We start from the raw sequence: 25,078 nt of genomic DNA on the forward strand, positions 1-25,078 counted from the left end.
CCGTATCCTGCTCTCCAGCATAATTTGTGCTTTAAAGACCCCAAGAGAAAATATTAGAGCTGGTTGAATTTTTTTGACCAAAAAGTTTTCCGGTCAGAAAACGTAGTTTTGTCAAAATAGAAAATTTCCATGGGAAAATGTCAATGTCAATGAATTTGTTTTCAATTTTCCAGTTGGAAGAATCAAAACAAAACAAAAATAATTTTGAATTGACATTTTGAAACTAAAGGAATTTTTTAATTTTGGAACATCAATTCAAAATGGATTTTTTTATTTTGACATGTTGACTAATTTTGTGTGAATCAAAACAATTGAAATTTTCATTTCACCATTTCTGATTCAAAACTTTTCATAGTTTTTCATTCTGAGATGATTTTCAATATTTTGACTTTTCATTCCTAATCTGAAGGGAATGTAGTTTTAAAATGTTGACATTCCCTGCAAAAGGAAATTTTCATTTTTGAATTACTCCTGAAAACATCTGTTCTGGTGTATGAAACTTGGAAATGTATTTTTCTACTCCCCTGATATATGAGGAAACAAACAAACCTGGTCTTTTGAAAATATATTGTTGCAGAACCAATTAATAACTGCAAAAACATTGTATATTCCAAACGGTCTACCAAATAATTAGATCTGGACTCTGCCTATGAATTGGGGAAACTTGTTTAGTTTGAATTAGTGATCAGCCATTAAAATTTGCATTCATTTCCTCTCTCACATGGTGTAAAATAAAATTATTGCAGAAAAAAAGCTTAGAGAGCCCCTTGGTGTTAAATAAAACCAGACTTTTTTCTCCTTTAGGCAGACTCTGCTCCAGCACTGACGTGTAATTAATATCAGCAGCCTAGTGCCCGGTAGGAAGCCTCAGCAGAGTGGGAAATGGAGAGCAGAAAATCAGAAACTTTGAGGAAGTTTAAAACAACCTGAGATAGGAGCTGATTTGGTTTATTTGAGCATTTAGCTGATCTGAGTGAAGTGGAGAGAGTTTCTTTCTGGTTTGAAAAGTTTCATTTCACTTTTATTAAGCATAACTTACCACAAGGAATTTGAGTTGACACTGTAGTAGGTTCTGTAAAAGAAAAGAAAAGAAAAGAAAAGAAAAGAAAAGAAAAGAACAAATTAATATCATAAGGCAGCTTTCTACATTCAGTTGTAGAGGACAGTGACTGATAATGTGCAAAGCTCTGGTACATTCAATGCAGATATTTGTATTTCGATCTTCAAAAATATTTGAAAAACAGGGAAGAAAATTCAATGAAATTTATGCAATAATTCCCACCATTTTTAACCAACTCTATTAGATACTATGCATTTCATTATTCCCCAGTGATATTGTTAATTGCGGCTCATACTGCTCATTATAAATGGTTCTTAACTTTATTTCTACAACAGGGGTCTGCAGACCACTGGTTGAAAACCTTTGTTCTATGATAATAACAACCTTTCGCGGATCCCTTAGACATAGTCTGAGGACACCCAGGGGTCTGCGGACCATAAGTTGAAAACCACTGAACTAGACTATATCTTTTAGAAAAAGATCCAATTTTGATTTAAAAATAGATCTGTCCAGAAAATAAAAATTCCATTTCACAAAAGATTTTTAGAAGTTTCAAAATTTGTCTTCATTCTGATGCAAAACAAAATGAGACCTTCTGAAATTTTTCACAAAAACACATGACAGCTACCTGCCCATCCCAGAATAGCCAGTGCTATAGAGTCTGTCTCAATCACTCCTGTTGGAGCTGTTCCACTTTCTATATCATAGAATCATAAAACTGAAAGGGACCTCGAGAGACCATCTAATCCAGTCCCCTGCACTCAAGGCAGGACTAAGTATTATATAATTAAATATTCAGTGAGGAAGAGATGTGTTGACTCTCTAGGCCACTGATTAGGGTACTTACCTAGGATGTGGGAGAGCCAGGTTTGAAACTCTGATCTGCATGATTTGGGGCAGAAATTTGAACCTGGCTTCCCCCCAGCCCTGATGAGTGCCCTAACCACCAGGCTATTAGCTAGTCTGAGTGGGGTCTCTCTCTTCCCCTTCCACCCCCCAAAATTTCAGCCTGCAGTTCAGATATCTTCCTGGCAATTTTTTAAACCAAAACTTCCACAAAACAATTTTGATGAAATGGCATTTTTTAAAGAAAAAGATTTTGTCAAAAATTATCTCAACCAGCTCTATTTAAAAACTCAAGGGATAGAAGATTTACCACATTTCTTGGTAATCTTTTCCTGTGTTTGATTATCTCATTGTTAAAAGTTTTGCCTTATTTCCAGTTTGAACGTTGCTGACTTCAACTTCCAGCCACTGATTATCGTTATGCCTTTGTCTCCTATATTAAAAAGCACTCTAATATGAGATATCTCTTCTCTTTGTATGTGATTATAGACTGTGATCAGGTCACCTCTAAACCTTGTGTTTGATTAACTAAATAGGTTGAGATTCTATAGTCGCTTGTTTTAAGGCATTCAACTCTTCTCTATATCTTATCCAATTTTTCAACATCTTTTTTAAAATTTGGACCCCAGAACTGGACACAGTATAGTGGTCTCATCAATGCCCTATACAGAGGCAGTATCACCTCTCTACTCTTGCTTGATATTTTCTTGATACATCCAAATATTGTCTTAGTCCTTTTTTGCCATAATATTGTTCTGAAAGCTCATGTTAGAACATGAATATGGCCATACTGGGTCAGACCAATTGTCCATCTAGTCCAGTATCCTGTTTTCTGACAGTGGCCAGTGCCAGATGGTTCAGAGGGAATGAAAATAACAGGGTGATTTATTGAGTGATCCATCCCATGCTGTCCAGTCCCAGCTTCTGGCAGTCAGAGGTCTAGGGACACCCAGAGCATGGGATCTTGGCTAATTGCCATTGATGGACCTATCCTCCATGAACTTATCCATTCTTTTTGAACCCAGTTATACTGTTGGCCTTCACAACATCCCTTGCAGTGAGTTCCACAGGTTAATTGTGTTGTGTGATGAAGTATTTCCTTATGTTTCTTTTAAACTTGCTGCCTATTAATTTCATTGGGTAGCCCCTTGGTTCTTGTGTTATATGAAGGGCTAAATAACACTTCCTTATTCACTTTCTCCACACCATTCATGATTTTACATACCTCTGTTATATCCCCCCTTAGTCATCTCTTTTCTAAGCTGAACAGTCACAGTCTTTTTAATCTCTCCTCATACGGAAGCTGCACCATAACCCTAATCAACATGCTCAGTTGTTTATGATGACTCCTAAGTCTTTTTCTGAGTCACTGATTTCCAGGATACAGTCACCCATTCTTATAACTACAGCGTATATTTTTTATTCCTAGCTGTTTAGAATCTTGTATTTGGCTGCATTAGAACGCGTGTTATTTGATTGGGCCAAGTCTACCAAACAATCTAAATTGCTTACATTGGTGACCTGGCTTGTCCTTATTTACTACCCCACAAATCTTTGTGTTAACTTCAAATTTTATCAGCAATGATTATAGATTTTCTTCCAGATTATTGATAAAAATATTAAATTTCATTGGAGAGAGAACTGATCCTTGCAAGACCCAGTTACAAACACTCTCCCTAGTTGAAAATTTCCCATTAACAATTATGTTTGCAGATCTATCAGTTAGCCATCTTTTAACCCATTTAACATGTGTTTTATTAATTTTATACAGTGATATTTTTTTTAATCAGAATGTTGTACAGTACTAAGTCAAACACTTTACAGAAATCCAAGTATATTTTATCAACACAGTTATATTAGCAGCCTAACTTGCAATCTTGGCAAATAACAATATTAAGTTAACTTGACAGGACTTTCTTTCCATGAAATCATCTTGATTGGTATTAATTATATTTCTATACTTGAACTCTTTATTGATGGAGTCCCATATCAGCCATTCCATTAGCTTGCCTGGGATTAATGTCAAGTCAACTACCCTACTTTAACCCGGGGTGATCCCATTTGCCTTTGGCACAATATTGGCTTTCTTCTAGGCTACTGGAACTTCCCCAGATTTCCAAAGCGCCTTAAAAATTAACATAGGTGGTGAGGAGAACTCCTGAGCCAACTCTTTTAAAACTCTTCGATGCAATTTATCCAAGTTCATGAATAACTTAGGTGATTAGTGTCATTGACTGTAAATTTATGTGAACGAAGTTACTTACATGCATAAGTCCTACTTACATGCATAAGTCCCAGCAGACTAGTTATTTAGTGAAACAACCTGTAAGCCTTCTAAAACCATGAAACAAATCCACAAATCTATAGGGTCTGATCCTGCACTCCTCCTTTACTTGGACAAAACTTCTATGGATATCCATGGGAGATTTGTCTGAATAAGGAGTTCAGGGTTTAGCCTTGATTTATATTACTCCTTGGAAAATAAGGTTAATTTTTCACTTGGCTGAGAAGAAGTGAATCTGGCCTCTTTTACATCAGTTAACTCTTACATTAGGAGTAGTAAGCATTTTATTTTTAGTAGTAAGAGATTTTAGTTTAATGCAATTTTCTGCAGTTGCATCTGTAGAATAAATCACTTGTTAGGTTTAAAAAAAATACTCAAAGTCACTTCAGCGCCCTCATTCTAACACATTTCCCATGCATGCAGTGTTAGGATTGCCAGAACTGTGTGCAGGTTTGTCACCTGTTGTGAGAGTGGGAGTAGTCAAAATGGTGTTTGAGGAAGGCTGAGAAATGTTTGCTTGAGTGCTGGTTGGAGTATGGTTCACAGATGGTGAGGTGGTGTGCAAGTGTGGCAGATTGGAAGCATCTGCAAGGACAGAACAAATTAGTATTAGAAAGTGAGTTTGTTGTTTCATGTAATCATATCAAAAACGTCTTGGACTATGTACTTTCTTCTTGTAATTATCTTACCAAAAGATTGAACAGAGCTGCAAGTAAGGTTGTGTTAGTATTTCCATTAAAGAACAAAACAAGAATTTTTAACTAGAATTCACAATATCAGGACTCTTTTATATGTCAATCAGTTCTCAAATATATGGGCCATAATGAAGTCAACAGAAGCTTTGCCTGAATAAGGGCTGCAGGTTTTATCCCATTGTGTGAACATAGCTTTGCCCATAGTTCTTATCATTAGGCACAATTCCACAAACTACTAAACATAGTGCTTACACCCATGATACTCCTCATGGTGTAAACCAGTGATTCTCAAACTTTTGTACTGGTGACCCCTATCACACAGCAAGCCTCTGTGTGCGACCCCCCCTTATACATTAAAAACACTTCTTTACATATTTAACACAATTATAAATGCTGGAGGCAAAGCAGGATTTGGGGTGGAGGCTGACAGCTCGCGACCCCCCCATGTAATAACCTCATGACCCCCTGAGGGGTCCCGACCCCCAGTTTGATAACCCCTGGTGTAAGCACTACCCTCAGCAGTATGTGTTTGCCAGGTCAGGTATGCTACCTACAGTGCCTTGGTATTTACTTCATTGCTTAGAAACCACTCACTGTTTGTTTTATCAGTATCACTGTTTATTGGGCCAGTTCCTGCAGCTCTTGCTTTGGCAAAACTCTCATTGACTTGCAGGAAGAGTTTTGCCTGAATAATGACTGTAAGATCAAGTCATATTCTGGAAATAAAACACAGAAACACCTTGTGGTCTTGCGTCAGTTGTGAAGCTTAGGAACATTTTCAGTTTGTTGAGCAGTAACTGTGATAAACTGCCAAACTACACAATTTTCTCCATGTACAGCTCAAGCAATTGTATTATTGCGAACCTGGGGAATCTAAAGGAATACAGCAAACCTGATGGTTTATATGTGGTGGTAGCAGGAGTGAGTGAAGTAAGGGCAGCTGTGCTGCTGTGTGGCTGATTGCTGGATCCAAAGGAAGAGTTTGAGTCTTCATGAGTGCTGGGGTTTGTGCTGCTTGTTGGAATGATGCCTGTAGTAAGGAAGTACAATAGTTCTGTTAGTGCTTCCTAACATATCATGCACAGACAATGACAACAAAGTCACACATAAAGAAGGTATCTATTCCTGAATAGATAATGTTAAAAGAAGGAAAACTGAGACCGTATATTTTAGGCAGTTATACAATTTCATTTTGTTTCTTATATGTAAGGCCAAAATCAAAAGTAGAAACATGCATTCTATAAGAAAAGAAACCAGAGTTGCAAAGCATCTATGAGTTGAGAACCTGACGTGTTCAATGCCCTCAGTTCTCACTGGGCCTGACACTGCTGCAGCTGAAGTCAAAAGTGAGACTTTCATTGGCTTCATGGGATCAGGATAAAGCTAGTTGATTTTGATGGTAGCTGAGGTTGCTCAGCCCCCTGTAGATTCAGGTGCTGAGAGAGAGAGGTTTACCCTGGTAATTTTAATAACTGTTCCAAAACAATAATATAAATGTCACTATTAGCCTCTAATATTCTCTTACGTATAAAACCAATGTAAAAACTAATCTATTGTCCCATCTTATTTGAATAACTCAGTAAGGATCAGATTCTGTTGGTAAATACTTTTATAGACATTGTACAAGTGTGCACAAGGTCATACATCCCAGTCAGTGGCAAAGCCAAGGAACAGAAGTTGGGAATCCTTACTGAGAGTCTCAGTCCCCTGATCTAACCACCACACAGCACTCTCAGAGGATATAAAATCTTCCCTAGGATTCTCAGTTGATTCATATTCTTTAGACTGGTTTGAAAGAAGTTAAGAATAAATGTATGTTCAAAAATGGCATGTAATCAGTATTCATTACTTTGACTCTTTGAATAGGGAAATGGAAGCTAAAATTCATCTCTTGAAATACCTGTATGTAATATATACCATATATACCTATAAATAACCTAAAGGACCACGGGATGTCATCATTGCTTCACAAAAGGAAAAATAAATAAACCAAGTTTTATCTAACAATGAATCATAACTTCTAACCTGATTGCTATTTTTTTTTTAATTTCAAGAGATTTGGCATCTTGGTTCCACTTTTGTCCAACTCTATTGTCTGTTTTTCATCTTCTGCATCACAGTTGCCAATTTTCACGCGGTAAATAAGCACCCCGACTTTCACAATAAGCCAAAAATCAAGCTAATCCCATTTCAAAACAAGACCAAAACAAGCCAATCCCTAAGAACCCCAACACTCTATGTGACTAGATCCCCCCGGTGTGCAGTCTGGGACTGTCGTGGGCCTGCTATGCACCCCTGACCCTCCCCCGCTCTCCTATGCCCACCTTGCCCCTGCTTGCCGGCAGCCAATCAAAAAAAAAAGAAGCAACAAACTACAACAAGCAACAAGCTACACGACAAACAAGCAATAAGCTACAAGCCAAAAACTAGCCAACAAGCAACTCACAAGCCAATTAAGCCAAAAATAAGCACAATTTCTGTGTTTTTTTCGCAGGTTTGGCATGTCTGTTCTGCATGTTCAAAGGGCACATTGGTACCTCTCACTGTACTATTCTACTGCTATTTCAGTCTCCCTATAGTGTTTCTCTGCCTTCAGCCCCAGTTTCACTGTCCTCTCTCTCATTCTCAGCTGTGACCTCTTAACTCTTTGTTTGCAGATAAAGATAATATGATTTTGTAAGTGTGTGGTAAAGTGCTATTATATGATGAAGAACCTGAATTCTCTTATTTGTGCTATATTTATATTATTGTTTTTTTACTGTATAGATCTGGTCCCAAGCCAGTGAATTCAGCGGAAAGACTTCAGCTGACTTCAGTGGGCTTTGGACTCTTCTTTTAATTCTATTGGGGTTTTCTGTAATTTTTGTAAAAGTTTAACTCCTCTGCTAGGTCAGATAAATGTGGAACCACTATCTGGAAGTAACAAAACCAAACAATTATGAACACATTTTCTGTTTAAACTAGCATACACAATTCAGATCCTACCATATTCTATTATTTTTATTAATTATTTGTATTACAGTCATGCCTGGAGGCCAAGGCTCCATTGTGCTAGGCACTGTACCAACATATAACAAAGACACAGTCCCTGTCCTGAAGAACTTACAATCTAAATGAATATGTTAAGTGAATGAGATATGTTCAGTAAAATACATGTAAATCACAAATTCAGACAAAAGCAAATTGGTTCATTTGGTTCCTCCTTTTTAAACCAGTCTATATTATTTCACCTGTGATCTCACTATTCTAAATGTAAAGGCATTAAACAATCTAGAAGATAATACTTGTACACACAAAGGATTTGTCTTGTTAGACGTTAACAACACCACAATATAAGCAAATTTCATAGAGAAGTGTTGCAGTTCTGTAAGGAAAGTAAAATAGTTCTCTTACCAGTGTCATTAGATTTCTGCTCATTCCCTAAAAGAAATAAAAACAGGAGTAAATACAGTATGTCAAGAGAAGGTTATACACATTTGTGTCCGTACATTAAGGCCCCAATCCTGCAATCCGATTAATTCAAACAGATCCTTGCCCCATGCAGGAGAAGGGCTTTGGCACCTGACTCATGAAGGTATATGAGCACATGCCTGACTTTAAGCACGAGTAGTCCTGGAGAAGGCAATGAATTAAGTTGCAGCATACAAAAAAGCACATGCATTCTAGGCTCTTTAGTTCCTGCCATTTACTTGGAAGGGAGCTGATTCACCTGAATCACTGACCTCTCCCTATGTGCCTCACATGATCAGCACACGCTAAAAGTGTGCAACTCTTAAACAGCACTGAAAACTGAGAACTGGAAGCACATAGATCAGGAAAAGGGTCGGTGAAGCATAGTGATAAAAACCTATAATTATATTGGTTTTATGATGTTACCTGTCACTTTGCAACTTCATTTCTATATATTTTTGTTTATACTAAAATTTGGAAATATTAATCATATTTGATTTTAATTTAAGCAATAAAAACAAAATAATGTTTCTGGAACGTTTACAAATTAGGATGTAAGATAATGACCCAGAGCCTCAGCTGGTGTAAACCAATGTATCTCCACTTAAGTCATTGGAGCTGGCTAGATTTACACCACCTGAGGATTTGGCCCAATACTACTGAGTGAGACTAACTGGTGCTATACAAAAGAGTGCTTTTCAGTCAGGGCCGGCTCTAGGATTTTTGCCGCCCCAAGCAAAAACAATTTTGGCCGCCCCCCCGTTTTTTTTTTACCCCACCCCCGGCCCCGCCTCAACTCCGCCCCTTCCCCAAATCCCCAGCCCTGCCTCCTCCCCCCAGGCTCTCAAGCCTAGAAGGGAGGGGGAGAAGCAGCGTGCGCGCCGCGGCCACTCGGAGTCTCCCCCTCCCTCCCAGGCTCTCAAGCCTGGGAGGGAGGGGGAGCAGCGGCGCGCAAATCAGCTGTTTCGTGCGCCGCGGCCGCTCGGGATCTCCCCCTCCCTTCCAGGTTTGAGAGCCTGGGAGGGAGGGGGAGCAGCGGCACGCGAATCAGCTGTTTCGCGCACCGCGGCCGCTCGGGATCTCCCCCTCCCTTCCAGGTTTGAGAGCCTGGGAGGGAGGGGGAGCAGCGGCGCGCGAATCAGCTGTTTTGCGCGCCGTGGCGCGCGAGCGGCAGCAGCGGAGGTGAGCTAGGGCGGCTGGGGCACATTTTTAGGGGCGGCAGGGGCGGCATTCTGGCGCCGGCCATGCCGCCCCTAAAAATGTGCCGCCCCAAGCACCAGCTTGTTTTGCTGGTGCCTAGAGCCGGCCCTGTTTTCAGTTGTCCATGGGGAGAGAAGAACCATTCTTTTCTTCCCAACTTCACACTGACTGCTCCTGGGCTTCCCTGTCATCTAAAAAGATTTTAACCTTATAGGTCACTCAACCCATTCTAATAAGATTTATTTGGGGAGTTATCTTGTAGCTTGATATTGGTAGTCTGGGATTCTGATGGAATGGGCGTGGGATGGAGATTTCCCAAAGATGTTTGTAACTAGAGGTGAAATGATTCTCTCAGGTGTAGAGGATGTAAAAATGGAGGTTCAATACCAGTCTATATAACCCTATAGCACCTGGTGATACATAACTGACAGGAACTTAACTGTGAAATGTACAGTATAAATAGTAATTGTGTTTATTCTGTAGTGCTTTCTTTAATCCAGAATGTGAATTCAAGGCATGAGACACTGAGCTCCATTATTTCATCCAGGTGCTTAATTATCTATCATGCAGTACACTGTCTACCGTAGAACAACATGTACTATACAAGAAACAAGTTAAAACTAGAACTAGTTTAATTTGTTAATTCTCTGTGATAGGCTGTGACACCTGAGCGAAGGAAACCTCCACATCTGAGTTGGAGTTCAAGCACTTGGGAGGCAAAGGTAGAATGAGAACTCAAACAATGCCCGATGCCTTTAAGGCCATTTTTATGTATATATATAAAGAAGGCTTCCCTCAGCTGTAGGCCTCAGCTATAGTACAAATATATGATGCTGAGCCCAATCCCTTCCAGCACCTCTGTGGGTTCCCTTCACCATATCACACCCCCATATTGGTATTTTTGGTAAACAGCCTACAATGAAATATTCCCAGTTCACTGTTAGGAAATGTAGCTTTAGAAGCATCAGGGCTATGGATCAGATTTTACAATATGGCTGCCTAAATTGCACATGCACCTGCACATGCTCATGGTTTTATGCATGCAAAGTGGATACTTATGCATGCACTTACCTGTCGTGCACGCACAAATTCTATGGATACAATTAGCAATAGGTGCCTGCATTTGAGAATGTGGCCCTGTGTTTCTAAAAAAGAAATTACATTAAATTGGCTATTAGCCAGGATGGGCAGGACGCAAAACCATCCTCTAAAGCAGGGGTCGGCAATGTTTGGCACGCGGCTCGCCAGGGTAAGCACCCTAGCGGGCCGGGCCAGTTTATTTACCTGCTGACGCGGCAGGTTCGGCCGATCGCGGCCCCCACTGGCCGCAGTTCGCCATCCCGGGCCAATGGGGGCGGCGGGAAGCCGCGGCCAGCACATCGCTCGCCCGCGCCGCTTCCCGCCGCCCCCATTGGCCCGGGACGGTGAACCGCGGCGAGTGGGGGCCGCGATCGGCCGAACCTGCCACGTCAGCAGGTAAATAAACTGGCCCGGCCCGCTAGGGTGCTTACCCTGGCAAGCCGCGTGCCAAACGTTGCCGACCCCTGCTCTAAAGTGTCCCTAGCCTCTGTTTGCCAAAATCTGGGAATGGGCAACAGGGGATGGATCACTTGATGATTACCTGTTCTGTTCATTCCTTCTGGGGCACCTGGCATTGGCCACTGTCAGAAGACAGGATACTGGGCTAGATGGACCATTGGTCTGACCCAGTATGGCCATTCTTATGTTCTTATGTTTTAAGCTTTAAGAGTCTGATTCTCATTTACCTAAAGCCTCTTTGCATTTTGTTCTGGCATCATCAAGAGATCTTAATGTAAATGAGAATCAGATTCTAAATATATCAAGGATATACAAATATTTTGAAATATTTTCCTAATTTAATTATTTAATGTACTATTCATGTGAGGTAAGCCAGTGTAAAGGATTACAACTGTAAAGGATTGTTGTAACGTCTGTGTGGTGGAGCTAGACGTCAGTTCAGGGAAAACAATCTGAGAACAAAACTGTGCCCCGTGTTTCACTTTTACCTTTATTTTCGCCTGCAGGTGAGTGTGTAGTGGAGCGTGCAGATAGAGGTGATGTGATTGTGGGCATGGAAGAATTTGTAGTTTCTGTTACTGTTTCTTCTCCTGTCACATGATGGAGAAAATATTATTAATTGAATAGTGTACATAGCGGAAAAGTACAATTTAAATAGAAAAAAAAATGTCAGCTGCCATTAGTTTTCCAGCTAGGACCATATTTCTTATTACAGCATTGATTACAGTTGGATAACTTCACGATGCTCTCTTATATATACACAACAAGAAGGCAGAGGTGTTTAATGCCTATTTTGCTTCAGCCTTCACTAAAAAAGGCAAATTGTGACCAAATATTTAACACAATTAATATTTACAACAAGGGACATGGCAAGCAAGTCAAAATAGGGTAAGAACAGGATAAAGAATATTTAGATAAGTTAGATGTATTCAAGTCAGCAAGGGTCTGATGAAATTCACCTTCGGGTACATCAGGAACCAGCAGAAGCAATCTTGAAATCAGTAGTGATTATCTTTGAGAATTCATGAGGATGGGTGACATCCCAGAGGACTGGAGAAGGGCAAACATAGTACCTATGTTTAAAAACTGGGGACGGGGGGAGAAGACCTGGAGAATTATAGACTAGTCAGCCTAATTTTGATACCTGGAAAGATACAGGAACAATCAATTTGTGAGCACCTAAAGGATAATAGGATTGTAGATAATAGACAACATGGGTTTGTCAAGAACAAATTATGCCAAACCAACCTATTTTCCTGCTTTTACAGGGTTACTGGACTAGTGCATGGGTAGAAGCCACAGAGGGGATATATCTTGATTTTAGTAAGGCTTTTGACACTGTCCCATGACATTCTCATAAGCAAACTAGGGAAATGAGATCTAGATGAAATTACTCAAAGATGGGGGCACAACTTGTTGAAAGACTGTAATCAAAGAGTAATTATCAATGGTTCACTGTCAAACTGGGCGACATATCTAGTGGGGTTCCCTAGGGGGTCTCTCCTGTGTTCGGTACTATTCAACATTTTCATTAATGACTTAGATAACGGAATGGAAAGCATGCTTATAAAATGTGTGGATGACACTAAGATGGAGGGAGTTGCAAGTACTTTGAAGGACAGAATTAGAATTCAAGATGACCTTGAAAAATTAGAGAACTGGTCTGAACTCAAGAAGAGCTTTAATAAAGACAAGTGTAAAGTACTACACTTAGGAAAAATCAAATACACAACTAGACAATGGGGAATAACTGGCTAGGCAGTAGTACCGCTCAGAAGGCACTAGGGATTATAATGGATTACAAATTGAACATGAATCAATAATATGATGCAGGAAAAAAACTAATATGGTAGGGAGTATTAACAGGAGTGTCACATGTAAGACACAGGAGGTAATTGTTCCACTCTACTCAGCACTGGTGAGTCCTCAGCTGGAGCACTATGTCCAGTTTGGGGCGCCACAGTCTAGAAAAAGTGTGGACAAACTGGAGAGAGTCCACAAGAGAGCTACAAAAGATGTTAAAAGTTTAGAAAACCTGATCTATAAGGAAAGGTTAAAAAACGTGGGCATGTTTTATCTTGAGGAAAGAAGACTGAGGGGGAACCTGCCTCAGTGCAGGCCTTTAGATGTCCTAAGAGTCTTGAATTCAGTAAAATTAGTATTATGAGGGAGGGAGACAGAAATAAATGACCCTGGCTGAGTGTAACACTGACAGACCCCGGTCATCAGCGGGCGGGATCGAAACGGGGACTTCGGGAGCTCAGTGCATGGGTCTCTACTGCAAGAGCTAAAAGCCAAAGGGCTGTTAGCTAAGGCTGTAGAGCAGACTCATTCATTTCTCTCTAAGTGGTCTTGGTGCCACTAGATGGGACAGAGCACCACATCCAGAAGGTGTGGGGGTTACATGAGCAAGTCAAGTAACAGCAGCATGAGCACACTTTGGAGAAGAACAGTAACAACCAAAATGCCACTTAAGGCTCAGTCCTTCACATCTGAAGGCTTTATTATCTCCCCCTTACACACACACGCTCACTGAATTGTCTTCATCACTGCGCTTCTCACTCATTATTGTTCTGTCCCAAAAGATACTCAAGAAGCTCCCACTCTCAACAGAAGTCCTGAGACACATCCTATAAGAGCCCCTGATGCCTTGTAACATCTCCGGTTCTATTATAGGATGCCATAATTTTGGCAAACAGCAAGACTCCACATGTTCAATATTTCTCTGCTGGAAGCTCTCTCCCTTTCTCAGCTAGTGCTTCTTCATTACACCACCACCCTGTTAATTTGCTGGCTGCATTCTGTGTCTCTCCACTAGCACCTCACTGCTTATTATCTCTTCTTTACTTCACCTTCCCCACATGATGCTTCATAACTATGATGTCTGTACCTCTTTGAATACAGACTCCTTCAACCCTTTAAAACAAAGCTCAAGGCTCAACCATCACAACTTAAACAGAAGACAAGGATAGCATAAGGGATACACATGCTTTCGACCTGCTGACATGCCAGGCTCAAAATTGGTCTCTAGTCTCCAGCACAGAAGCTCAGCATAGTCAGACCTTCAGGGACTCAAAAGGATTTCTCCTCATCAGCCAGACAAGCAACATAATAGTTCAGCTGCTCAAAAGATACTACAAGTTCCACAATCCATCTGGGCAGTTTAAAAAAAAACCCAAAATGTAGCCACCGAGTTTAAATAAGGCACCCCAGGAAAATGCTCAGTTGCTAAGTAGCCAAAAGCCTGATGGAACTTTAAAAAAGCTCACGTACATTAAAAAAACGAGAGAGAAAGAAACCAGAGGTGAAATCCTGACTCCAGCGAAGTCCATGATAAAAACTCCCATCAACTTCACTGGGACCAGGATTTCACCCTAGGTCTCTTTTTACTAACATTTGTAAAAAGCCAATAACTTAGTGTATTAGAGCAGATGTATTATCTAGAACTAAAATAAAACTGGTAGAAAGATAACGCTGAAACAGCCATCCTAGTACTAATGTGTACGAGTAGGGTTTTTCTAGTGGGTTCATTCCTGTTATCGACCATACAGCACCACCATAGATCCTCCAAAACCACCTACACTTCTCACTGCTATTAAGGCAGTAAAGGTAAAACTTCATTTGAATGCATCTTTGCAGAAACTGAATAAGGAGTTGCAAACCAGGTCAAAGTGAAATTTTATTTAGAAGGTACTGAAATGCTCACAATGAATTCTTCTCTCTATTCATCTAGTGTAAATATGATGAAGATATGGTCAGACACTCTAAGATGTAGTGCTTCAAGAGAGGTATGATCTGCTGGTCTGAGCACAAGCTGGAATCAGAAATCACTGAGTTCTAATCCTCGCTGTGACACTGGCTCCTTTGTGACTTGGGCAGATCCCTTAACCTCTCTATGCCTCTAAAAAATGTGGAATAAATGGTACTGAGTTAACTACCATGCAGGGATGTTTGAAGGATTCATTAATTGTTTGTAAATCTCTTTGATGATGACTACTGCCAAGTATTATTATTAAACAGCTTTACTACAGATGATGGTAACAGTGCTATCTTTCCTTTTCTTGTATTGTTCTCTGAACAGATTTTTGTGGCAATGTTATGACAAACATTCTGTATGCCTCATATTTCTTTTTAATTTAATTTACTATAGTAACAGAGTAAGATGCAGTTAGTATTAACTCAGTAGGTGGCACCATAACACCAAAAAACTCTCAAACACTGTGCAGTTGTATCTCCTATTATAATCCTGTTGTGAGATACCAGACAAATTGAATAGCGCCTTTTAAAATGATGAAAATGGAGATCACAGGGAACTTGATCTTCAAAATAAAAAATCACATTACTCCAATACCAATACATGTATTGTTAACATGAATTTACTTTTCCCAATGTGGCCCACTACAATTCAAAATATTTCAGTGATTGTATTGGAAAATCACCCTTGAAGTCACAACTTTCTGCCCCTGGTCATATCAATCAGCAAGCATGTTTCTAAAATTCGTAGCTGGAATGAAACTAAAGGATATCTCCAAAGCTCTACATGTAAGTTGTTCTGAATACAAAAAGTACAATATGTTGTAAGAAAGTCTGACAATCACTGAGACATTAAGGGATTGGCAACCCAGTCTGGATGAAATAGGGAGCATCCCAAATCTTTACTGAAATCTCAGACTTAATCAAACCTTAAATAATTTTTGAGATGATGTGGAAGTTATTGACTCATACATATAGCTCCTGGAAGGGGAGGAAAATGTAAGGTATGCAAAGAGTTTCCTCTAACTAAGACATGTATAGACCTCCCCCTCTTGGCTCACCTGATAGATTATCAGCCTATTAACCATGAAGGTCCAGATTATATACTTATTCAGGTAATTTGCAGAAAGCACATTCACAGCAAGTCCAGCCAACGGATGGAAGACTTAGCTAATTGCTTTAGTTCACTCCGTCTAGTTGGACGACACAATTGCAGCTGCTTCTTGGAAAAGGCTTTAGATGGGGAAGGCAGACTCCCAAAGTTATAAATCCAGAACACCTGAGCTGACAGTCCTTTCCTTTAGAAGCGGTTAGACACCCAGGCCCAAAGAGGGAAAAGCAGGACTACTGTATTTTAAAGAGACCTTTTAAATATTAAACAAGACGAGCAAATTCAAGGACTGCTGTGAAGAAACTACCGGTAAGCTAAAAAAAAGTCTAGTGTTTGAAATCCCTGGAACTTTAGGATGTACTAGCTACATTCAGAAACAGCAGCAACAGCTTTTTTCTTGGAACCATGACTATGGACCTGATATACTGTGCAATGGTCACTCAAATAACCTACTTACAATTCTGTCCCTTCTGTCCATTCAGAAAAGACAACGTACAAATTCTTTGCATCAGACTAATTTGACAGATGTAACACATCATCCAAGGACAATTCAAACCAAAAAAGCTTGAAAAGATTCAGAATAACATGTTTAGGGATTAATCTTGCCCAATACAAGTGTGGGGTATTATGTGTATGTGCAAGAGAAATCTCACAAGCAGGACAGAGATGCAATTCTGCATTAAAAACTGAAAACAATGCTGCTTAGCTATCAGATTACTCTGAGCACTTAAATCCATGTCTCACAAGACATGTGCATTCTCCACCCCCTTTCTTACTTTACAGGCGCACAAGTGGCACACAAGTGGATTGAGATTTACTATGGCTCTATGCAAAGGACTGTGCCTAGTCCTCAAGGTTACTGCCACCCAGGATTATGCCCTCAGTACATACTGATGCTGAATTGCAACAATTTTGCATTCCCTGCTGCAAACAAGCACAAGGAGCCAATGAAGTTGGGCCCCCTAACACCAATGGCATATTTGGCTTTTAACTATTTTAATTCAGTTCCTTGAGTCGTGAAGCAAAGTGACTGGGCTATGCCCTGTGATTCTTGGGTGTGGGGAGAGGGAAGGGGAAGTTACCCTTCCCTACAGGCTTTGGAGCCCCTCAGTCTAAAGGCTGCAGTAGCACTGGCAGTTGATGTGACTTCCCCCTCCACAGAGGAAAATGGTCAGTGATGCTGCATAGTTGCAAATCCCCACCTCTGCCCTTCCCCAGCACCCCTCAAATGTCTAGCACATTGTAACACAGGAGCCCCCACTGAGGAGAGCTCTGGAGTGAGTTGGGGGTGCAGAAGGTAGGCTGCATTAGTTCTTCAGGGTCAGAGCCTTCCACATTTGCAGAGGAAGCAGCAGGATGTGACCTACTTGAAGGAGTGAGTGAAGCTCTTTGTGTGGGTCTTCTAGAAAACAGAATAGATTTGGACATTAGTCAGCTCCGCTGCACGCCAGCAGTGAATTGCAACTCAGAGAGGAACAACTGGTGGGAGGGAGAGGGTGAGTAAGGCGAGAAGCCTTAGAAACTGCTTCTAGCAGGCCTCTTTTGAATTATTTTTAAACTTCAAGTGGGATGAGATGTAATTTACACCCACTTTAAGGCCCCTTTACACTGTCAGCCTGGTGTAAAGAGCCTTAGTGTAAGTGAGAATGGGGCCCTGAGACTTTACTGTTTCTTTGTGAAGGAAGTTAAGAGATTGGTGCTATTTTACAAATAAGCCTGTATAAACACAGGCCTTGATACTGTAAACACTTTATATGGTGAGGAACCCCATCAAACTCAATAAAATTAATCAGGTGTATAAAGTTACTTGCGTGCAAAAGTGTTTGGGGTTCAGGACTATTATAGTTAGATTTTAATCTTTATCATGAATTGTTTTGAAAAATATTTTCCATTTTGTTCTAAGCCATTCTGTGCCGAGACCTGTTGCCAATTGCTGATGGAAATCAGTATAGATCCATTCAAGTCAATGGAACACCACCAGTTTACACCAGCTGAGAATTAAAGTTGACATAAATTCTGACATTTCAGCATTTGTTTTCATCCCAAATTGGGACAAAAAACTGAAATTTTGAAAATCATGTAAAGGAAATTCTGAAAAATGTTGACATTTTTGATTGAAGCAAAACATTTTGACATTCCAAAATTGAAATGTTTCATGTTGGTTTATTAACTGTCCAAAACCACTTTGTTTCAAATCAGTTCAATATTAAACTGCATTTACTCATAGTGGTGCATTATCTTATGGGAGTTGTATCAGGAACCTGATGATGGCATTCACCTCTATGAACCAGAGGTATGATCTGCTGGTCTAAACATAACTTAGCCAGACTACATCTCCCCTAATGCACCCAGAGTCATGTGACTCACATGAGGAACTGCACAGCATGGACCCACACTGCATTATGGGAGATGTAGTCCTCCAGGGAGCCTGGCCCTCAGGGAGATAATGAGGACCGAAATTATATGTCTCATCTGGCAATATTACACAAAGGAAATGCTAAACTAAAGTTCTGTTGAACTGATCCAAAACGAAGCCTTTCAGGTCAGTTCAAAATATGAATGTTCTGATTCGGTTGATTTGTTTGAGCCAACCAAAAATGAAATATTTCACTTAGATTTGCCAGATAGAAAATCAACATTTTTTGGCAAGAATCAAAATTTTCCCAGAGAAAACTTCAATTTTGAAGAAACTACATTTTCTGACAGAAAATCATTCAACTGGAAAATTCCCAATCAGCTCTCCTAAGAATCTCCCCCCAAACCCTTAAAGAAATACAAAAAAGAAATGCAGCAATCCAAATTTAAGTTTTGCCACGCACATAATTATTCTAAACTAAAAACAAAGCTTTGCTAGAATCATAATTTCTTAAGAATCCCACCTATTATCAGATATACAGGAAAAGCAAGTCTGTCAGTTGTCTTATACATTAAGCTTAATGTCATCCATCATCTTCACAGGCTTAGAGCAAGCATAATAGACTGCTTGTATAACTACAGCTAACAACGCCTTTGCTGCTCTGTGGTTTCTCTCATTCTGTTTACTTCTGTTTTTCTTCTTCAGAACCCTACTAAAAAGGAAGAGGGTGCAGTGTACTGTGGTTTGGAGCTTAAGCTCTTCCAAATGGTGAAACTGGGTTACTATAGCACCCGCATGCTCAAGTAATCAGCCCTATCTTGGTGCTAAACCACAACTTCTCTAGAGCAGTCATGTAGTTTCCTGATTAACTTCTTTTCACCAAATTTGCATTTCTAATTATTTTTAGTTGTACAGGCCCACTTATATGATAGAAAGCAGGGTTTCCAACATGAAGATACTGGTAATCTTTGGAAATACAATGAAGTGTGTCTTTCAGGGAGTATTTGTGAATACATGAAATATGCCTGCAAGAGGGGAGCAGATCTAATTCTGACTTAATATTTATTACAACTGCAAAATGCTGGATGTGGATGTTTTGTCCACAGTCATAAACATCCTCTGTAGGTGAGGAATGTAATAAAAAAGAATGAAAATACTTAGCTAGCAAGACTGAATATGTATAGGCTGCTGTATGAAACAATTACAGTGGTATTTAACACTGTGATGTACACTTAGCAATTCTATATTGAATCAAAAGAAAGACTACATCTTTGTTTGCTTTTTCCTTTTGAATATTTCCAGTGTTCATGAAGTGAGAAGCTGAGAGCTATACTTAAGTAGATACAATATTAAACATTTGTTTTGCAAGTCTCACCACCCAGCTTTAGCAATGAATCTTCCGGCACTGCTATATTTTTGATCTTCCTTTCCAGAATCGACTATGAGCAGACTAGCATTTGTACCATGATGATGATTTTGTGGACAGAACCACCAGGAACACTGGATTGAAACAGCTAAATGCCTATTGCTTGTGACCAATGGAGAAAATGGGGGGAAATAATTACTAAGCCACTCTCCCCCCCAATATTCTCACTGGTGCTTCTCCCAGCACCACTGGGGTGGGGATTGAACTGGTGAAGGAGAGAGCACAGCCCTCAAGAAGGTTGAAAGGGGTCAGAGGCTGAAACCAACACTGCCTTATAATGGATCAGAATTAGAGTCAGAAGTGGTGCTCATCACGTCAGACCATCCCATTGGAACTGTGGGGTGTTTGGCTCTCAGATTTCTTTTCTAACTATATTCCACTGAGTTCCATTACAATTCTAGTGCTGTCTATGACCTGGAAAATATTGGGGGAAACTAGTTTTGCCTGGAAACCACATTCCAATAATGCTGGGTACAACTAGTGTACATTTTTTGCACAAAATGTTTCTTTTTCTTTTAAAAAAGGCAATTTTTCAGTTATTTTATTTTTATCTTTTTGGAAAAATTATAAACATAAACATGTAACACTTTTCCCAAACTTTTCTGTGATATTTTAAATTTTTTTATCAAAAATGTTTTCAGTCATCAACTTTTTTTGTGTACTGAATATTGCAGGAAATTTTCCCAAAGACAGAAAATGGGTCTATTTTCCTGCAAAACAGAAACATCTTTGAAATGTTTCACAACGTTGTTTTTTCAACCAGGTCTACTGCTGAGCCATGAACAGTTTAATAGTGAAAGCAGTTACAATACTTTAGCCACTTGGGACTTGATTCAAAGCCTACTGAACTCAAAGAGCATCCTTTACCTTTAGGACTATATCCTTGTAGTTAATGTAAGGACTTCAGGAACTGGCCCTTAAAGTGATGTGATAATCTTGAAATCCAATCAATTTTTAAAATGAATTAAAAGCAATTTCAGAAATTACACTTCTCCTGGGTTCCTCTTCCAATTATTGAATCAATACAATCATATTTTCCTATTTTTATTTTTTTTAATTCTCCTCTGTTGCTATGTAAAAGACCCAAACAAACAATAGGGGAAACTGACAAACTGGCCTTGTCAGGTCAGGTAGGGAGAGTGACACAGACAAGCGATAAAGCAGTGTTTCCCAAACTTGGGATGCCGCTTGTGTAGGGAAAGCCCCTGACGGGCTGGGCCGGTTTGTTTACCTGCCCCGTCCACAGGTCCGGCCGATTGCGGTTCCCACTGGCTGCGGTTCACCGCTTCAGGCCAATGGTTGCTGCTGGAAGTGACGCAGGCCGAGGGATATACTGGCCGCCGCTTCTAGCAGCTCCCATTGGCCTGGAGCAGCGAACCACGGCCAGTGGGAGCCGCGATCGGCCGGACCTGCGGACACAGCAGGTGATCAAACCGGCCCAGCCCGCCAGGGGCTTTCCCTACACAAGCGGCGTCCCAAGTTTGGGAAACACTGCGATAAAGGATCTGATTTTCAGATGTGCTCACACCCACAACCCTCATTGATTTCAATTGAAGTTAGGAAGACTCATCTCTTCTTAAAATCAGGTCCCATGTGTAGTAAAATGCACAAAGAGAACATGCAGGAAAAAAAGGAGAGAAAATAATGTTTTCTCTAATCTCTCAAATTCACTGTAATATTAGGTGCTATTTGTAACAAGAGTAGGTAAAAAGTTTCAAATGCAAGCATGACTTTTAAGAAGATGGTGTTCTTTTCAAAGTGTATTTAGTTTTTATTACAGTAGTGCTTAGAGGCCCCAACTGAGATCAAAAACCCTTTGTGCTAGGTGCTGTACAAACATAAAGAGCTTACAGTCTCAATAGACAAGATGGACCAAGGGTTGGAGAAAGGAAGTACTGTCCCAATTTTATAGCTGTGAAATTAAGGCAGAGAGAGACAAGCTTGAGAGTGACTTGCCCAAGGGTACACAAGAAGTCTGTGGTAGAAACAGAATGTAGATCTACCGAGTCACAGTCCATTACCTTAACCACAAGTTCATCCTTTCCCTACCAGTAGGATACAGCCTAAGGGATAAATCACTTTCCTCCTCTATTTGTTTGGGGATGTTTTTTGTTTTGTTTTGTATGAAGATATAAACTTCCTTGCAGTTATCCTTAAGAGTGCTCACACTAAAATTTCTGGCTACTGGATTTTTGTTGTTGTTGCCTGTATATTTTTGTGTGCTTTTTAAATGAAGCCATAATATAGAGAGTGTAAATAAACCTAGTATTTGTCTAAAATATTAAACTTTCCACATTGCAGCACTTCCTCCAGACATCTGTACAAACTGTTAAGTACATTTAAGGAGCAAATTGGTAGGCAATGATACAAAGAAATAGATGCTGTAAGTCTTCCAATAAATAATGGGTAAAGTTACACTAGTACAGTACAATTTAATTTGAGTCTTTCCTAAAACCACAATGCATCAGAATGTGGTTTTTATTTAATTGTGCAAGTAAATGTGTGTGTGTGTGTGCTGGTAAGGTAAGTCAGCAAATCAACGTACTCATTCTGACAGACTAGTTTCACTATTAACCTCTTAGCCTTTCTTCCCACAAAAAAGATGAAGCAACTAGTAATTCAACAAGACTATGAAAAGTGCACATTTCATGGGGGCACTGAATATGCAGTTACCTATGTGTGCAAGTTATTATTGCATTTCCCACTGTAACTGCAAAATCAAAATGTTGTCATTTGTGCTATAGAAGTACTATAGGTGAAGGTTTAAAACTGCTTTCAATCAATAGAGATTATTACTATGGACTAGATCCTGATCTGGAGTATTTCAGCATAGCTCCATTGACTTCAAAGGACTACAGTGCACTGATTTACACCAACTAATGATCTGGCCCTAAATCTATCTACTGTAAAATTGCAGATTCTAACTTATACCTTATTGACTTCAATAGATTGGACAGGATTTCAGTGCAAAGTTTGACTCCATGGGGTCTTTTGAAGTGAACGCGGCTGGATGGTGTAAATCCGCACAAAATATCTCCACATATTTAGACAAGAGACTCACTTAATAGAGCTGAAGATGCTAGGTACCTCAGTTGGAGTAATAATTTGAGAGTTGCAATGATACTTTACTTAGGGTGACCAGACAAGTGTGAAAAATTGGGACCCTTTTTGGGGGTTGAAGATGAGGGGGCATAGTTGCCTATATAAGACAAAGTCCCTAATATCAGGACATCTGGTCACTCTAACTTTACTACTAATAGAGAAATCCTCAAATTAGGACCTGATTCTGCCCCACTGAAGTCAATGGGAGTTTTTCCATTGACTTTAATGGGAACAATATCAGGGCCTTAGAGAAGATAACTTGAATTTTATCTGAATCAGGCAAGAATCAAACTGTACCTGACCGCTTAGATAAGATGGATCTGTATAATTCCTCTAGGGCTGTGCATTTCAAGCTTGGGGGGGCAAATGGGGCCAAATATAGCAGTCTTATTTCAGAATGGAGTAATCTGTATGCCATTGCTCTACACCTGCAATGTGCAGTATTGTTTTTATTATACTGCTACTCTGCCTGCTGTAGCCCTAGGAGGGCTTTGGAGAACCCTTAACAACAACAGAGGTATCTGAATCAGAATAAAGATACAATTACATCAAACCCTCCAAAAGAACTTTATTTTCCAGTGAACTGTCACTTGTGATTCTACAACTTCTTGCTCCGAGCCTCACGGAGCCTTCAGCAGTTGTTGTGCTTTCTGAATCTGAATCCCAGCCCTCACATTACTAAGAAACTGTGCTCTAAACTGCATTGCTAGTCTCATTCATCTTCCATGACCCAGATTCCTTCCAACATTAAGAAAAGTATCAAACCAGCACTGGCTGATAGAGATCCAGTATCTGTTTCCTAAAAGGTAGAGAGAGCTTTAAAGAAATCCAACCAGCTGGGCAGAAAAAGCTTAACGTCATTTCAACTTTATGCCTGATGCTTGCATATGCCATTTGGTAGGTTCATCCATTGTAAAGTTGGCTGAATACAATTAATCAAGTACATGGATTAATTTTTAACCAGCTGTAGCTCACTGGATAAACTAGATAAATGCAGACATATACAACTATTCTTGCAAAACAAAGGCTTGTCAACTATAAAAAAAATCTTCTTATATATTCTCTGTTCTTACATTCATTTGGAATTCTCCTCTCACTCATGTACAAAAAGAGGAAGGAAGATCCAGAGGCAGGGTGCTGCCCTTGGACTCATGAGACCTGGTTTCAATTCTCTGCTTCACTATTGACTTTGTGAGAACTTGGGCAAGTCACTTAGTTGCTCTGTGCCTCCATTTCCCCATCTTCTAAATGGTTATAATAGTACTACCCTGCCTCAGAGGGGTGCTATGAGGATAAATACATTAAAGATTGTGAGGTGCTCAGATAATAGGGGCCATATAAGTACCGTAGAGAGCGAGATACAAAAGACTGTAGCTGCTTATGCATCTGGTTCTGCCGCTCTTATAGTGGGTAGTACCCTCTGGCCCAGAATTTGCTCTCTCATCATGCTGAGCCATCTTAGTAGTATCTGGTAGTACCTTACTCCACAAGTAGTGCTGTTGAAGAAAATGGGACAAATCACAGAGTATGATACTATTTAATGTGAGCAAAGGTGGAAGTATCTTAAGTTTGGGACTACTCACCATGAGTAAGGATGGCAAACAGTGGCACTGAACCAATTTTTATAGCGGGGGGTGCTGAAAGCCATTGACCAAAACTGTAAACCCTGTATATAATGGAAACCACTTCAAGCCAGAGGGTGCTGTCTCATCCCCAGCACCCTTACTTCCAGCATGCGATGGCATGGCAGAACCTGGTCTTTATGCAGATTAAGCTCAGCTCCATACAGTATCAACCTATGACTTATGGTGCAGCGAAATGCCACATCACAAGTTGGCTAGAGTCAGATAAAAGGGGACTAATTTTTATGATAGAAAAATAATTGAAAAAGGTTAAGTAAATGAAACACCAAAGAAAAGTGTCCAGGGAGTTCCACCAGCTTTTAATTTACTCACTATTCCTAAATGAATGGTACCACAAAATGAATCAGACATGAAAACTGGTTGTTTTCTTTCTGCTGGTGTATAGGGACAGAGTTATGAAGGCATTTGGCTCTTGGCAGAACTATCCTCAAGATCAAAATTCACTTTTCAATCTTTTGTTGTGCAAAATTAAGATAAGATTTATACATGACAAGATGTAAGGGCCTGATTCAGAGCCCACAGATGTCAGTGGGAGTCTTTGCATTGACTTCAATGGGCTCTGGTTCAGGCCTGATATGACGTATTTGACAGAAACAGCCCGAATGGATTTTTG

General features: G+C 40.0%; 1 protein-coding gene across 1 annotated transcript in view; it reads right to left on the reverse strand.

The window, feature by feature from the left end:
- Positions 1–25,078, reverse strand: part of PTPRC (protein tyrosine phosphatase receptor type C) — a 119,215-nt gene that overhangs the window by 63,180 nt on the left and 30,957 nt on the right. Inside the window, exons 3-6 of the mRNA XM_065409244.1 lie at positions 11,563–11,664; positions 8,279–8,305; positions 4,650–4,775; positions 1,040–1,072 (exon numbers count right to left, since the gene is read on the reverse strand). Coding sequence (XP_065265316.1) covers positions 1,040–1,072; positions 4,650–4,775; positions 8,279–8,305; positions 11,563–11,664 — 288 coding nt within the window. The remainder of the gene's footprint in view (positions 1–1,039; positions 1,073–4,649; positions 4,776–8,278; positions 8,306–11,562; positions 11,665–25,078) is intronic.

The sequence above is a fragment of the Emys orbicularis genome, chromosome 8 (genome assembly GCF_028017835.1).
Source record: "Emys orbicularis isolate rEmyOrb1 chromosome 8, rEmyOrb1.hap1, whole genome shotgun sequence".
NCBI lineage: Eukaryota > Metazoa > Chordata > Testudines > Emydidae > Emys > Emys orbicularis.